At 43.5% G+C, this 14,957-nt stretch overlaps 1 protein-coding gene across 1 annotated transcript in view; it reads right to left on the minus strand.

The window, feature by feature from the left end:
* RAPGEF5 (Rap guanine nucleotide exchange factor 5) overlaps nt 1-14,957 on the minus strand; it is a 167,013-nt gene that overhangs the window by 57,311 nt on the left and 94,745 nt on the right. The window contains exons 10-11 of the mRNA XM_027895735.1: nt 8,737-8,840; nt 8,306-8,394 (exon numbers count right to left, since the gene is read on the minus strand). Coding sequence (XP_027751536.1) covers nt 8,306-8,394; nt 8,737-8,840 — 193 coding nt within the window. The remainder of the gene's footprint in view (nt 1-8,305; nt 8,395-8,736; nt 8,841-14,957) is intronic.

The following is a 14,957-nucleotide window of genomic DNA, read 5'->3' on the forward strand; positions in this document are numbered from 1 at the left end:
ACTTTCTCACATAGCAAAAGGTGACAAACTAGCTATATCACATAATTACAGAGAAAAAACTAAGAATACTATAATCTAGTTGACTGTCATATAGAATAGGTAGCTTTTTCTTCTGCAAATTTTACTCAAGCATAAAACACTAAACACTTGAGGCTCTACCAGCTACTCTTATACAGAGTACAAAAACATTTATTTAGGTGCCTAGGTGCTCCTGGGTACACCAAAACCACATGTTTGTCTGATGGCTACCTCAGTTCCTTTCTCTCCCTGAAAAAGTCTAACTTGCTACATGTGCCTACAGCATAAAAGTATTTTCGATGATGAACTGAAAAAATACCATCAGTATCTACAGAGAGAGTCCTGATCATGAAGACATAGTCCTGATCACTGAGGATGTTTATCGTTCCCCATGCTGACTCAGGTTTCCCAGTCATTGGATGTAACGGTGAGATAATTCAGGAGCAGCACTCCCAGACTTTGCCTTTTCAAAAGTTTGCCCAAACAAGTTTTAGTGCCCAAGTGCAAGTAAATCCTTTCTGGGCTCTGCATCCTCATTTCTCAGAAAAACTGTTTGAACTCCTGACACAAGACTGCATCTTAGACAGATTCCCCTCATTGGCATTTCCCATTAGCTTAGGCACCGCAGCGTGTGACACACTGTCTGCAGTGAATCCCAGACACGGTGCTCCTTCTGCAAACTGATTCAGCTCACTACTGTGACAAAAAATAATCCTATCAAAGTGGAAAAAAATAGATTCCTACTAAGATACCTAAACCTGCTTGGAACAAGGTCAAACCAAGTATAGCTGAGGAGAAGGGGTTACAAGGCAGTCTAAGGGAGGAAAGCTAGAGGATGTCAGACCTTCCCATTTGAACAGAAACCAGTGTCAGTGCCGACAGGTTTGGTCCCAACTTCGTGATATCCCCAGAGCTCCTGTTTCTCTTATCCCAGCTTCAGGTCCCACCATGTCATTTGCAAAGCCATTCAGCAGAAAACTCTTCACACTCTGTTGCCAATTGAACTGATAACTCTCTAAGTTGTCCTACCTGAAAGAACTAGGATCTTATTTTAATCTTGGATTCTGATTAATTCCTTTCAAACTGCAATGTGCTGCCTGTGATAGACCAGGTCAGATCAAAGAACCACATAAAAAAGTATCAGGTCTTTTACAGCAGCTAACAGAGAATGCCCAGCAGAAGAAATAAACTAAGAAAAAGACAGAGTTATCTTTCCAAGACACACCCTCCTAGCTTCCAGCAACTGGCAGTGTAGACTTCCCAAATAGAAAATTGTACTGACATTACTATAGTGATAGAGTTTTTGCCAGGATTTTGACTAGCTTGTTTTTAAACCCTCCCAATCTTTGGCTACCCCAAAATCTTCCCAACAATGACTTTCACAGTTTAGCTGTCCATTATATCAGAAAATTACTACTCTTCATGATTTATAAACCAAATAATTTCACTGTGTTACAAAACACTTGGTATATTATGAGAAACAATGTACAATCTTTCCATCTTACCTTCCCTGTACAATTCAGTCCTATAGATCTTATATGCCTCCTTTACCAAAATTGTCTTCCTATGAAGACCAGACCTAGACTATTTATTCTTAGATGTATTTAGTCTATAACTCTAATCACCCCTGCTGCTCTTTGATTAATTTTCAACCTTTCTGAGCTGGTGAAGAAGAAGGAACCATATTATACGTAACATATTACACATTTATACAATGGTATAACTATGGTTCTTACTTGTCCTCTGTCCTAACTAGACTAAATACCATTTGCTTTTTTATCGATGTTGATCAAAAAATTTCCAAGAACTATCCACAGTGCCTCCAAAGACCTATTTTCTGCATGATAATAGCCAATTTGGCACTTCTGTTGAATATGTATAATAAGGATTTCCTCTTCTCCGTGGTAGAAAATTCCTTACTTTGCATTTTTCAAACTTGCATCCCATCTGTAATTTTATCCTGCAGTCATGCAGACTTTTATTCCTTTCATCTTTCTTCAGCCACAGGGCTGGATTGAGGGGACCCACTCCCGACTTATTTTCCCAGTTCTATACTGCCCTATTCTTACTACTTTCATGAGGCTATTTTTGAGTTGGATCAGCTTCTTGCTCTATCACAACTCAAACAGACAGAGGCAGGGGACACAACAGGGTGTACAAGAATATAATCTTGCATGGCTACCAAAGGTGAAACCATGGCTTTATTTATCACAAGACTCTCAACCATTTAATAACATCAGCACATGATGTGATGTCAGATTTCATTCCACGCTCAGAGGCATCCAGTCTCCAGTGGCGAATTCCATCAATTTTAAACACTAGCAACTTACTCTCACCTTCAATCTTCTCTCTTTTCAGTAATGATCACTCCTAAAAAGCATATTCTTCCCTATCAAAACAATCTTTTAGTTTCTTTAGGGATTTTTGGCAAGGGACTTTATCAAAAGCTTTTTGGAAATATAAGATACAGGCAGACCATATATATCCTCACACTCCTTCAAATCTTTAACAGCTATACAGGATACAAAAGACCTGAGCCGTCTGCAAAAAAATTCCCTACATTTCTCTCTTCTCAGTACGATATTTCTGCATACGTTTCTTTCTTCTGCATTTACTGTACTACCACCCAGTTTCCCAGCAAAAAGGCACAACTTCATGTTGGAATTTTGTATCTAATCAAACCCCTGCAAGCAAGTCCAGCTGCTAAAGACACCAGTCCTTCTCTCCTGCTGTCCTCACTTGTGCATTTCTCACTCCCTGCCGCCCTCTGAGTCAGGGGCAAACTTTGCGTCACTAACAGATTAGGTGGATCAGGAGACTGATTCATCTTAAAACTAAAAATTTAATATTTCCTAGGTTAGTATCAACTGGAACCAGCTCCCTACTTGGGTCTGCTAAGAATCACAAGACAGGCTGTAGAGGCACAGAGGTACCAGTGCAGTGGCAGAACTGAGTGGCCAGAAAAGGCTGAGTTGCTTCTTTTGACTACAGCGCCAGTTGATGCTGGAATAATGTATTGGTGAAATGACAACCTTACTACTTAGATGTTCCCCGAACAGAACCATTTCTTTTAATTGGCATCACATTTTCCACCTTCCCCTGCCGCTCAAGCTGATTTATATGATAGATTACACACCACTGTAAGGAGTTCAGCAATTTCATATCAGAGTTCCTTTAGAAGTCTTTGGGGAATAATATCTGATCCCGGTGATTTGTTACTATTCATTTTATTGATTTATTCTAAACTCACTTCTACTGACACTCCAATTTGAGATAGCTTAGACTCATGCTGCACAAAGCAATGGTCCTCTGCAAGAACCTCCCCAGGTTCTCTCACATTGATCACTGAGATATATTATTATTTTATCTTTTCTGCGATGCTTACGCTCATGCACTCTAGTAAACTTTTGATCCACTCCTATGGATATGGCAGTAATATGCATTTAGCCCACTCAGCTCACCAAATTTTCCTAAAACTTCGTGGGAAAGTTCATAAAATCCCTCAAAATTATGACTGACAACATTTCATTATAAAGGACTGGTAAGAGTTAGCAGGCATTTATTCTATCTATCCTAAAAGCTTCAAGGTAGGATCACAAAGTGTTGAGCAAATATTTATTCTGTTATTATCTATCAATATTATCTATCAATATTACCTATCATCAGATACACCTGTTGACTGTGTGGCAGTCAGTCACATGAATATATTTTTTAATACCTTTTACTCATCTGTAAATAGTGTAGTGAGCAAAAGAGCTAACAACAACCTTCATAGCTAAGAAACAAAAGTTATCAAAAACCAACAAGATTTTTTTTTCTTGGATCATTAAATAAACTACAGCCACCTGGAAAAGGCAGAGCTATATCCATTTTTTTTTTCTTTTGCAACATCATTTAGCAGCTGGCTATGATCAGTTCATGCAAGATAGTACCATTCTCATACAAGGTTATGTACAGTTCCACAGAGGTGTCATTGCCCAACATCAAAGCAGTGTCATTGATGCAAGTGTAGAAACAGAATGTACTAAACAAAAATAACCCTTCACTAGTAACCCTAACACTTCTAGGACAAACGGACATGGTCTGAAGGCCCTCCCTAGCTGCTACATTGTGATCCTAAAACTAGGATCATAAGCTGTCATACTGCTTCTGTGTGACAGAGGAGAGTTCCCAGTAATCCAGGGATCATACACAGTCCCAGATATGATGACAAAGCATGGCACAGGGTCATTACTCCTTTCTTTTCCTATTCCAAAGATATCCAGACCATACTTCTGCATCTCTTCTATCTACATCATGAGAATTTGTTCTTTTTCTGTACCCTTAATCTTTCTCCAGACCTTCCATCACTTGCCATCCGAACTTCTGCAATAGCCTAACAAAAATACCATGCCTCCCCCTTGCCACAATCCCTTTCACCCAGTCCACTACAAAGACACATCAGTTAAGACTGACACTGTCATGTTGCTCAAGCCATACCATTCCTCATTTCCATTCTCTAGATCTCCATTTCCCACTGCTTCTTGCTCTCAAAGACCTTCACAAATCAATCTTTTCTTCTCTCTGCTCATTCTCTAAAATGAATCCCACAGCAGGGAGGTAAAAGACAGGTGGTGTCAGCAGATGCAACAAGGGAGATTATGTTCTACTTCAGCAATGTTTTACTTAAGCTGCCTGAGAGAGGTGGCCCAGTGAACGGAAGGAAATTGTCTGAGGGATCCAGACAGGCTTGGAGAAGTAGCAGTGAATGTGATCATCACTATGTCATTCCAGAGGCTGCCAAATGTTGAATGCAACCACCACATGCCCAGACAGTATGTTTGAATAAAGACCAGTCAGAATATACTCCGAAGACTACATCAGAATAACATCCAGAGGAGGAAATGCTGCTAATGCCCAAGAAATAAAAGATTTTGCAGAAAATCTGAAATAAATGTTGTAGTCAGTGGGAAGGGATTAGAGATCCTAAGACACTAAGATTTGGCCTCTTGGAGATTACTTGTTCAAATCCCCATCCTTGAAGAGGATTAGCCCAGGAGGTATGCCTTGCGTTTTCTGCCTCGATATTGACATATTTGAAGTGTCTCACTCTGTTCAGTTCTCAAAACTTCAAAAATACACACTCAGCAGACATTCCCCACTGATTTGAACAACCTTAGAGATGACTCAGAAAAGTTGTTCATTACAGAAATTCCATCCATCTCATGGTAGGAAACAAGAACAGTATTCGGTATATTACTGATTGCATATAACTCAGTGAGATGAAAACTTCCTTCCTTTGAGATGGAAGCTAGCAAGCCTTTGTAAGTGGCAAGCCCAAATTTAAGGTGATGTCTCGAGAACTTGCACATACTCCCTGACACAGTCATCACAAAAAACCCTCAGTCATTAAACAGTTATTGAGTACATTAAGCCTAATGAGTCTTGCAAACCTCAGGCTTTCAAGACATCCTGCCTACAGAAGTCACCTGAGCAATAGACTAATCTAGCTGTGCAGATTGCAGTATCTTCTTCAAGTGTCCTCAGCTGCTATAACAGCGCTTTGTCATGTCACAAGCAATGGGACAAATCTTCAGGTTGGGTCTCTACCTGTTTACCATAGCAGAGTTTACGAATCTGAGTGTTTAAGGTATCTTGCTCCAGGTTTAGCAGTAGTTGTAGGAAGTCTTAAGGTCTAGGCTGGTCCCTAGTTAAATTTATTCCAGACCAGCCTCAAAACTTCCTTTACTCTTCCAAGTACAAGCTGTGTCCGCTGACTTGGGCTAGAAAAGCGAGGATAGCTGGAAGCAATCCATGGTGCATCATTCAGCCATGTCAGTGTTTATAACAAACGGTGCTCCATGACCATCCTAGCCCCAGGATAGCGGAGTTTTTTGTTAAGGACCAGAGAGGGCTGCAGTTCTGACCTGGTGTTCAAAAGGTGGGAATGAAAACATGCAGAGCATCCCTCCTTGGGAAACAGTGCAAAGGGTCAAACAGAACAACAGCCCCTCATGCCTCAGCGCATGTAAGAACAGCCCTTTCTCATGTTCCTTACAGACACAAATAAACAAACTGCATTGGGGGCTGCAGGGAAAGCAAGAGGCCACAGAAGTCATCCTGCAACTGGCAAACAGACAGCAGGAGCAGCAGCTGGATACAACATCATCCTTCTCTGTCCCACAAAGCTATGTCTGCTAAAATACAACCCTGTGGGACTCTGCAACTCAATATGAGATGGGCCAGATTGGAACTAGAAAAAAATACAAAAACCAGTAAATCCAAGCACAGAAATGGCAGAAGGATGCCTTCAGGTGCACACACAAAAATGTACATATGTACAGTCGACATCCCATACTTCCTCATGCCAAATGTCACTGAGTCTGCAAAACAAACTGATAAAAACCACTACAGGAGTGTCCTCCTCATAAACCACTGGGAAACATAACTCTTAAAGTCTTTTATTCTGATGAAGTTCCATATTACCAGATTAATAAAATCAGAAGAAAATGGCATGAGAAGCTACCCTTGAGGGGGTGAAGGGCCGCTGGACAAGGCTTAGCACCCATCTAAAAAATGAAGGGACAGCTACTTTTTTCTGTCCCTGGGATCCAGCTAACCCTGCCTACAGGGCAGAACCTAATTGTTTCTTTCTAAAAGGAGTTAGGATAAGGCAGAGGAGGTGAGTGGAAGCTAATCAACCTTTAAATACTTTACCATCTGCTGACAACCTGGCAAATAGTGGTTTAGCATTTGTTTTGAGAACAGTCTACCAGCCCCTCTCACTAACAATAAGACCAGTCTTATGAACAGCCTTTTGGTCACAGGAGGGAGAGACACCAAAGAGAAAAAAAAGAATAGACAGCACACGGGAGGATGTATACAGCATCTAATGCTTTATGTCAGGAGTGCTTTGCAGGTACAAACACTAAAATGTAATGCATATCACTAATGAAATTCTCACTATTTCCCAGCAAGATTGTGCGCTTATAAAGTAAGATGATACAGACTATAAAGGCTGGCAGCTGATGTTCCCCAATCTGTGTGTAATAAACATTAATTGGTAAACTTATTTTGTATTCAATATTTGACCTTAAAAGGCCAATGAAAGACCTTCACTACACTGCCTATCAGCTGGTTCAAGTAAATTATACCCAGAACTAGTCTGAGTGCATCTGTGAAAAGAAAACAACCACAGCCTCTCTCAGCACTAAATATGAATGTCTAGGCAGACAAAAGCGGCACCAGGAACACCGTAATAATATCACTGGCAGACACTCTATACGTTTCTTCAGGGCACTGACATATCAGCACTAGGAATATGCCTATTGTCCCACATTAAACTAATGACTTGTTCTGAGACGTTCCTCTGGGAATCGCAGATGTTATTTATAATTTCAGACACTTAAAAGGATTAAAGTGTGTTTATTCTCAGTAATCTCATTTGTAGAGAAAGACATATACAGGCAGCAGGGGTATGCATTTTAACCCTATTGGGGACGACCAAACGCACAGCTCCACAGCCAGCCAGCTGCCCTTCTCTTTGGTATTTGGGACCTCCAGAAGTCTCACCAGCCTGGCTGCTTTCATTAAAACTAACTATGAATTGCAGGTTTCAGGCACTTCCGATAAACTCCATGAGCTCTTGGTGACAGCAGGCTGTGAATATCGCCAAGAAATCCAGCTGAAAATTAAACTGCATGTCAACTAGCCCGATCCATACAATAATTGCTCGAGGCTGGAATAAACTACACTCTTCTCATTGTAGACACGCAACTAGAGCATCGGGCTGTGCCCTGGGCTATAAGCCGTTTTTATGAAACAGTTGTGTCAAAGTACTGGGGTGGTGTCAATAAGCTTGTCAGGAGGTGAGGTGCACGGCAAGTATCCTGATCAATAGCTGCAGGCTACGAGAGATGGCAGCCCTGCCTGCAGAGACACGAGTGCTGTACAAAGCCCGCCGCAGCATGAGCTACCCAGGCGGCATCCAAAGGCGAACGTAGACCGGCCCGAGTTGCTGCTGTGCCCGCGTCTGCCGAGCGGCTCCGGTAACGCCGGCGCTCCTGCCCCGGAGCCAGCGCCTCGCTCCGCCACCTCCCGGCTGCCGCACCGCGCTCACGGGTTCCTCGCATCTCCCCGGGCTGCACATCAGGCTGGCAGCGGCTTGCTGTCGGCGATGCCCGGCAGCGACCCTCGGCCCGCCCCGCTCTGCCAGCACCGTCACCGGCACCTCTCCCCCATTCCCGCCCGGAGCCGGGGACACAGGGTACCCCATCGCCTCCGCCTCCCCCCCAGGCTCGCTCCTTACCCGTCTCTTTGTCCTGGGCGGCTTCCAAGTGCAGGTCGCTGAGGAGATGCTCCAAAATCTTCTCCGGCGTCCCCGACACCACGACGTATCTGTCAGAAAGCAGAGAGTCCCCGGAGTCATCCTCGGTAGAGGACTGCGAGCGGCTGCTCCACTCGTCCTCCTCGTCCTCCTCGTCGATGTACTTGAAGTAAGGCACGTCGAAGGTGGGTAGCGGCCGCTCTCCGCCGCGACCCCCCAGCGCCTCGGGCACCCGCACCCTGCCGCTGCCCATGGCGCCCCGCTCCCGCCGCGCCCGCCGCCCCGTGCCCTAGGCGCGCCCCCCGGGGGCCATCGCCCTGCCGGGGGCCGCGGGCCGCCGCCCCGCCCGCCGCCGCCGCCGAGCCCGGCCCGGCCGGCCCAGCCCCGCACGCCCGGAGCCGCGGAAGCCTTACCTCCCGCGCCGCTCGGGGGCCGGGCTGCGTGACCACACCTTCCGCAGCACCAGCGCCGCGCCGGCCGCCTCCCGCGCCCGCTCGCCGCCGCCTCCATCGTCCGCCTTCCGTGCGCAGGGGGGAGAGCGACAGAGAGAGCGCGGTCAGTGCCCGCCGGGGTCGGGGCTGGGGCTGCGGCTGCTGTCCCGCCGCGGGCTCCACCCGGGGGGATCCGCTGCCAGAGGCCTAAACTGGGGAGGGGGCTCTTTGCAACCCGGGGCAGAGGGGAGGAACGGGCTCCCCATTGTGAGCGGCACTGGGCTCCCTGTGTTGGATTTTAATTCACAGAAGCCAGTGGGGGAGGGAGAGGAGCTTGGACTATGCGGGTTTCCGTGTCCCCAAGGGGGTGGCTTTTTTAATTCTCTGCCGGTCAAATAAAGCAGAAGACAGGTAACAATAGTCTGAAAGTGGCATGTGCTCCCGAGCACGCCAGTAATACAGAGGCAGAATACACCTTCTGTATGTACATCAATAAAGGCAATAAAACCAGCGGAATAGGAATGCAATGTGTTCCTCTGAGCATTTCCTAAAATACTCAGTGTACAGATCTCCCTTCTTTTCAACAACTTTTTAACTTGGGTAACAAAAGCCCCCACAGAAAGGTCAGCCCAGTGACCGTCCCGGGTGTGAATCTTGGCTAAGGGCACTGACTTTCTCCTTCCGTGCTCCCTCAAACAGAATGGAGCTGAACCATCATCCATTTGTGCACACGCAGCCCGCATCCCCAGTGCAGCCAAAGCCAGCTGACTGAGCAGTGCAGGAGATGAGAGGTTGCTGCTGACTGAGCAGGGAACATTGAAACACGGCGGCTGCCAAATAACGGCTCGCAGCCCCCTGCTAGATCCTCCTGGCAGATTTAGTCACCGGAGGGTGAGTGAAACAAAAGAGGCAGCTATTGCAGTGCGAGTAAATCCAGGTGCTGTTCCTCTAATTCTGACCTGGTTTAGTTATATCGTTCAGTATGTCAAACACACCTATGAAAGCAATACGTGTACTACTCCAAGGAGAGAAAGCAGCATTTTTTTCATCAAGAGTACAGTATCAAGCAGTGAGAAAGACTTCAAGGGGGCTAAAAATTGATGAGGAACAGATCTATCTTGGCAAAACAAGGGATAGAAATCACTTTATGACTCTTCTATTATTTCATCTCTTATTCTAACACCCAGTGAATCTGACTGCTAGTTCTGGTTGTCACTGTGGCAGACATGCCTGAAGACGCAGTCCCTGCCCTGAAAAAGTTTTCTTTATCAGTAAACAACATGTAGAATTGATCTACTAAATTTCTGCAAGGTCAGACATACAGGTACTGAGCCAATTAATGTCAGATATTCATTGTAACACTCCCAGGAGACATTACTGAGCAGCCACGTTACAGGAATACTGATACATAATTGTAACCTTCCATTCCACTGGCCGTGGTTTATTATTGCCTACATATTTGAAAAACTGGAATGAAAAGAAGCAGCAAAAGAGAAGGAGAGGAAGAACAAGAAACAGGCACAGCATTAAAGCAATTCAGTAACAGGGAGGTTTATCCAAACAAATAAATCGCTCCATTTCTCAGTCTTTTCTCTGGCATCCTCTAAAATAGCCCTGATTCTCATTTCCCAGTGCTCTGACATTCCAAACTGCAGCACATATGGAGCATATGTGTGATGTATGGTGCTGTATTTGTACAAACCATCTATTTCCACATAGATGGGAATGGATTTTAAGCACACCCATATACATTACATACGTGAGCAGCTGGCAGCAAGTTAACAAGGGAGCACTAGGAGGGTGAAAGCTCTTTCACACTGAAAGGACATTAACAATGGTTGTTCTGGATGACGGTGTTTCCCCTTCAGCATTTCACTAAGCAGAAACATTTTCAAAAACCTTTTGGGTACTTGTTTGTGAGTGCCCCAGTGGTGAGATTTTCATAAGGCTCTTCTTGTCCTTGCCTGTTTTAGCAATTTCAAAGAAGAGAAAAAACAACCTATTTTATCAGGAAAGACAAAAATTATGCAAAACTAAGGCCATTTGGGTTCAATTTGGATTTTCATTACCTATAATAAATATTTGCAAAAAAAAAAAAAAAAAAAAAAAAGGAGAGGGATAGAGAATTTCCTAGTTTTGCTATCTTATATTAAAAATAATTTCAATTTAAGGGAATAATTATTATTTCATTAAACTCCCACTTCTGCATGACTTATTTTTATGTTCAGTCAGGCCCTTTAATCATGCCATAAACCACAACAACTAACCCGAACAAAGCAAAACACAAAGACATATCTTATGTATTTTCACAAGTTCCGATTTCACTACAGATATTACTCTAAAATGACATCAAGGCACGCTTCATTTATCAGAATCTGGAATGGTCCGTGAAATAATTAATTCTTGCTGTAAGAAAACCAGGCGGCTCTCAGCATGCTCCATCTAAATACAGTGGCAGATGAGAAGGAGGATGCAAGGGGTCCCTAAGTGATAAGCAGTGTGTACTGAAGAGCAAGGCGGCATCCTAGCTCAGTCCCTAAAAGTCAGCACACTGACTCAAGAGACATTCTCATCACATTTTCAAATAATAATGAACCTCACAGCTCTCTTTCAGACCTTTACACCTGCAACCTGTGCTGGCCATGCAGGGCCTCAGCGTTACCATCTCTCAGCGTTACCATCTCTCCCATTTTAAGGCTGGGCAGATGAACTGAGGCAGAGAGGCTACCACTGGTCATGCTCCAGATCAACAGCAGAACCACAGTTCTGTGATTCTACAGGTGATGCTACACCACCACCTCAGCTTTGAGCCCCCCACACTGCCTATCTGACGTTTATTTCACTCCAGTGCAGAGGGTAGGAAATGACTCCCAGCAGCCTGGATCAGAATACATTTGGACTTGTGTTTTCACAGAGGTAGTACAGGAATGGGTAGAACACCAAAGATGCCACAGAGGTGAACTGCTGTCTCACTTTGCATGTGGCCTTGTGCAGACTCTCCCTGTCTCAGCTGTCCCTTCAAAAGCACCATTCACATCCTGCTTTGATGCTGTAATCAATCCCTGGTGCACATTACCCATCACTAGGAAATTTAGCTAGCTCTGCATCTGTCAACCATTATATTTCACATTTATTACAGCTTTTAATTAATCATCTGTTGATAGCTAAACACAGCACTATCAACCTCTATGTCAGTTCCCAGCAGGAGTTTCACGTAAACAGCAAGGCCCTCTGGACTCTGTGGATCTTCCAACCAATATTATGGCCAATTTTCCACTCCTCTCATCCATCTTCCTAATACTGAGGTAAGCCATTTATCTCCTGGGTAATATATTTTAACAGAAGACAAGTGCTACCTTTATTTTCAGCATGAAAGGAACCCTGGGGTGGTATAAATATTTATATGCTTACAGGAATGAAACAGCTGGAAGTCCTTGCTTAGCGGGCCTCAACTTGTGGAAGTTATGCTTTGCATGAGCAGGAATATGACCCTCTGAATTACCACAGGGATGGAAAAAAGCGGAGGTACACATGGCAGTGTTGAAAACAGCCACAGCATGCTGGCTTCCTTATGGAAGGCATTAGCTTTCCGGGTTATTTGCAATTGGCAGAGAAGAATCTAATCTCTGGCCAAAGCAGCCAGTAACTTTGGTATCACTCAGGGATATTTCTGTGTTCCTTGAATTCTTGAGTTTGGCCTTTTAAGTAATTAAGAGGAATGGCATCCAGAATGCACTGCCTCCCCTCTTCCTATGAGAAACCTCCACTGCTCAAAATAGCGTTGAAAAACGCTGTATTTTCCAACAGCTTTCCAACAGAAAAAAAACCCCAGTATGCTCTGCAATAGACAGCATATTCATAAGCCTGCTTCACTGAAAAGAAAACACATTTTCACATAATTTCCCCATAGGACAGGACACCTGTGCAAGGATTTATTCCTTATCTGTCTTACCCATTACTGAAGTACCTAAGGTTGGAACAATCCTAAGCAGCAATGCACACTATGCATTTCCCAGTGACAGAACTTTTGTCCAATTTCTCTTCACCTGCTTTTTTTAAAAAAGGGACCAGACACAGAGCTACTCCAGCAAACTCCACATCCCATATTGCTGGGTTCAATGGGTAAAGAAGTAATGCAACAACTAAGAGATAACCTATAAGGCACCTATAAACTTAATGGAGCATGGAAAATCCAGTCTGCAGACAGATTTTCCTGCTGCCAAACAACCGAGCAAAGCAAAGGCAAAGAGAATCTTCTTTGGACGACGTGAAACAAAGCCCACTTTATGCAGGCTAACTGCTTCAAAGTCACAGCAAATAACAAAGAAATTGTCTCGTCTAGGAGCTATGGAGGGCAGGAACATTTTGTTTTCATAGCATAATTTGGTAAAACTGACTCAACACAATCAGATAAGGCTGATCACTTATGCCTCTATGTCTTTTCATGCTGGTGCCAGGTCATGCCCTTGAGAGGTATGGGAAAAGGATTCCAAGGGTTATTTGTGTTCTGAAGAGGAGACCGCTCCCTTCAATGAATCCATGGAGCTTCCCTGTGCACACAGCAATATTTTCATGTAAGTGGTGTAAAATACATGAGCAGAGTCAGGAAGAGGGTTCAGAAGCACAAGGGTAGAGAAGCTTCCACTGCTGTGCAGGGAAAGTGCTCCAATAGGTGACACAGCTGGACAAAAGCCACAAAATAATAAGATCCTCATTTCCAAAGACTGATTGTTTAGCTGGGCAGGTGTCTTTTTGCTTGGATGTTATAATCAATTTCTGGTGCATATTACCCATGCAAAAGAAGAATTACAAGAACATGAATAAGATGGAAAGGTCAAGCCCAAAAACTGGAAAAAAATTGGCTGGTATTCTTCATGTAGTCTCTTCAAAAAAAAAAAAAAAAATTGGGTGACTTGGGTTTTGGTTTGGGTTTTTTGTTTTTTGTTTTTTGTTTTTTTTTTTACTATGTCTTGCTGCTCTGTTCAAACACCTCTGTCTTGTTCAGCCTATGTTAAGACTTCACTCTTAGACTTTGTCCAAGCTAAGACAAAAGGTCCTTGTCTGCTGGGACCCTGCTGTACCCATTGCAAAGGCTGGAAGCACCTGCCTCTGAAGGGTGACACTGAGGTCCCCAAACCCACCCAGTGAGAACTAGATTGGGCACACCAAAAGTGATAGTTACACCTTCATCCAGGCTCATTACATCCTACAGGCAGGTCTGGTTGTAAAAGCCAAGAGCTACAGCTGTAAAGAAAACCCTTTGCAGCTCAGGCTGAAGCATGCTCAGAGCTTACAGAGACTTCAAATATTAACCTGCAAAGCTCTAGAAACTCTTCACAGAGCTTGTACAAACTGCATTTTTTGGCCTCTAACTTGGGTCAGATTTGGGCAAATATTTATGAAGATGGTAAAAAACCAAAGAGTCTTCCCCAAAGGGATTTCAGATCCTAATTCAGAAGTCTAAGGGCATAAGAGCTTCTCAGAGAACTTCTGCCAGAATTTTTTCTTAACACAGCAAAACATATTTACCCCTAACCTCACTCTTAGCTGCATCTGAACCATGTTGGCTGCATTTTTCATTAAAAAATTTAATAGGCTGAAGCAGACACCTTTCAGAATGAACAGATAAGATGCAACGACACTTAGAAGCAATTGAAAATGAAGTCTTACAATGTGAGACATTTGCCAGTGCTAGCAATAGACAATGAGATGAGTCCTGGCTATAAAACACTAACATATTTATATTGCAAACATGATAGAAAGAAAAAAAAAACAACAACTAAAAAATGCAACATTATATTAACAGTTCTTTCTATAAGATACTCTTTCAGACCGCATCCATCAAGAATAAAGACCTGCTTACACTTCACTCTGCTTTCTGTCTGGAATCCATTATTGTGGAAATTGCAAAATTATATCTAAAGTTACCAAAGTACAACCAGATATACAAAAATTACTCTATTCTTTGCAGGTTATTCCTCTTCATTTGCCAAGAAAATGGAAATGAACAGATCACAATTAACATAGAGATGGATGACAATATCTCTGATCTCTGTGAATAATCCATCTCAGAATATGTTACTGTATTTTAGTGTTTCAAGAGAAACCAAAATCTGCATTAAGATGTTTGATTTTCTTTCAACTACAAAAGGACAATAGTCACCAGCACAGCTTAATCCAACTATATAAGGAGAAGACTGATA

The sequence above is a fragment of the Empidonax traillii genome, unplaced genomic scaffold (genome assembly GCF_003031625.1).
Source record: "Empidonax traillii isolate 1590-97213 ecotype Southwest subspecies unplaced genomic scaffold, ASM303162v1 scaffold17:size2698205, whole genome shotgun sequence".
NCBI lineage: Eukaryota > Metazoa > Chordata > Aves > Passeriformes > Tyrannidae > Empidonax > Empidonax traillii.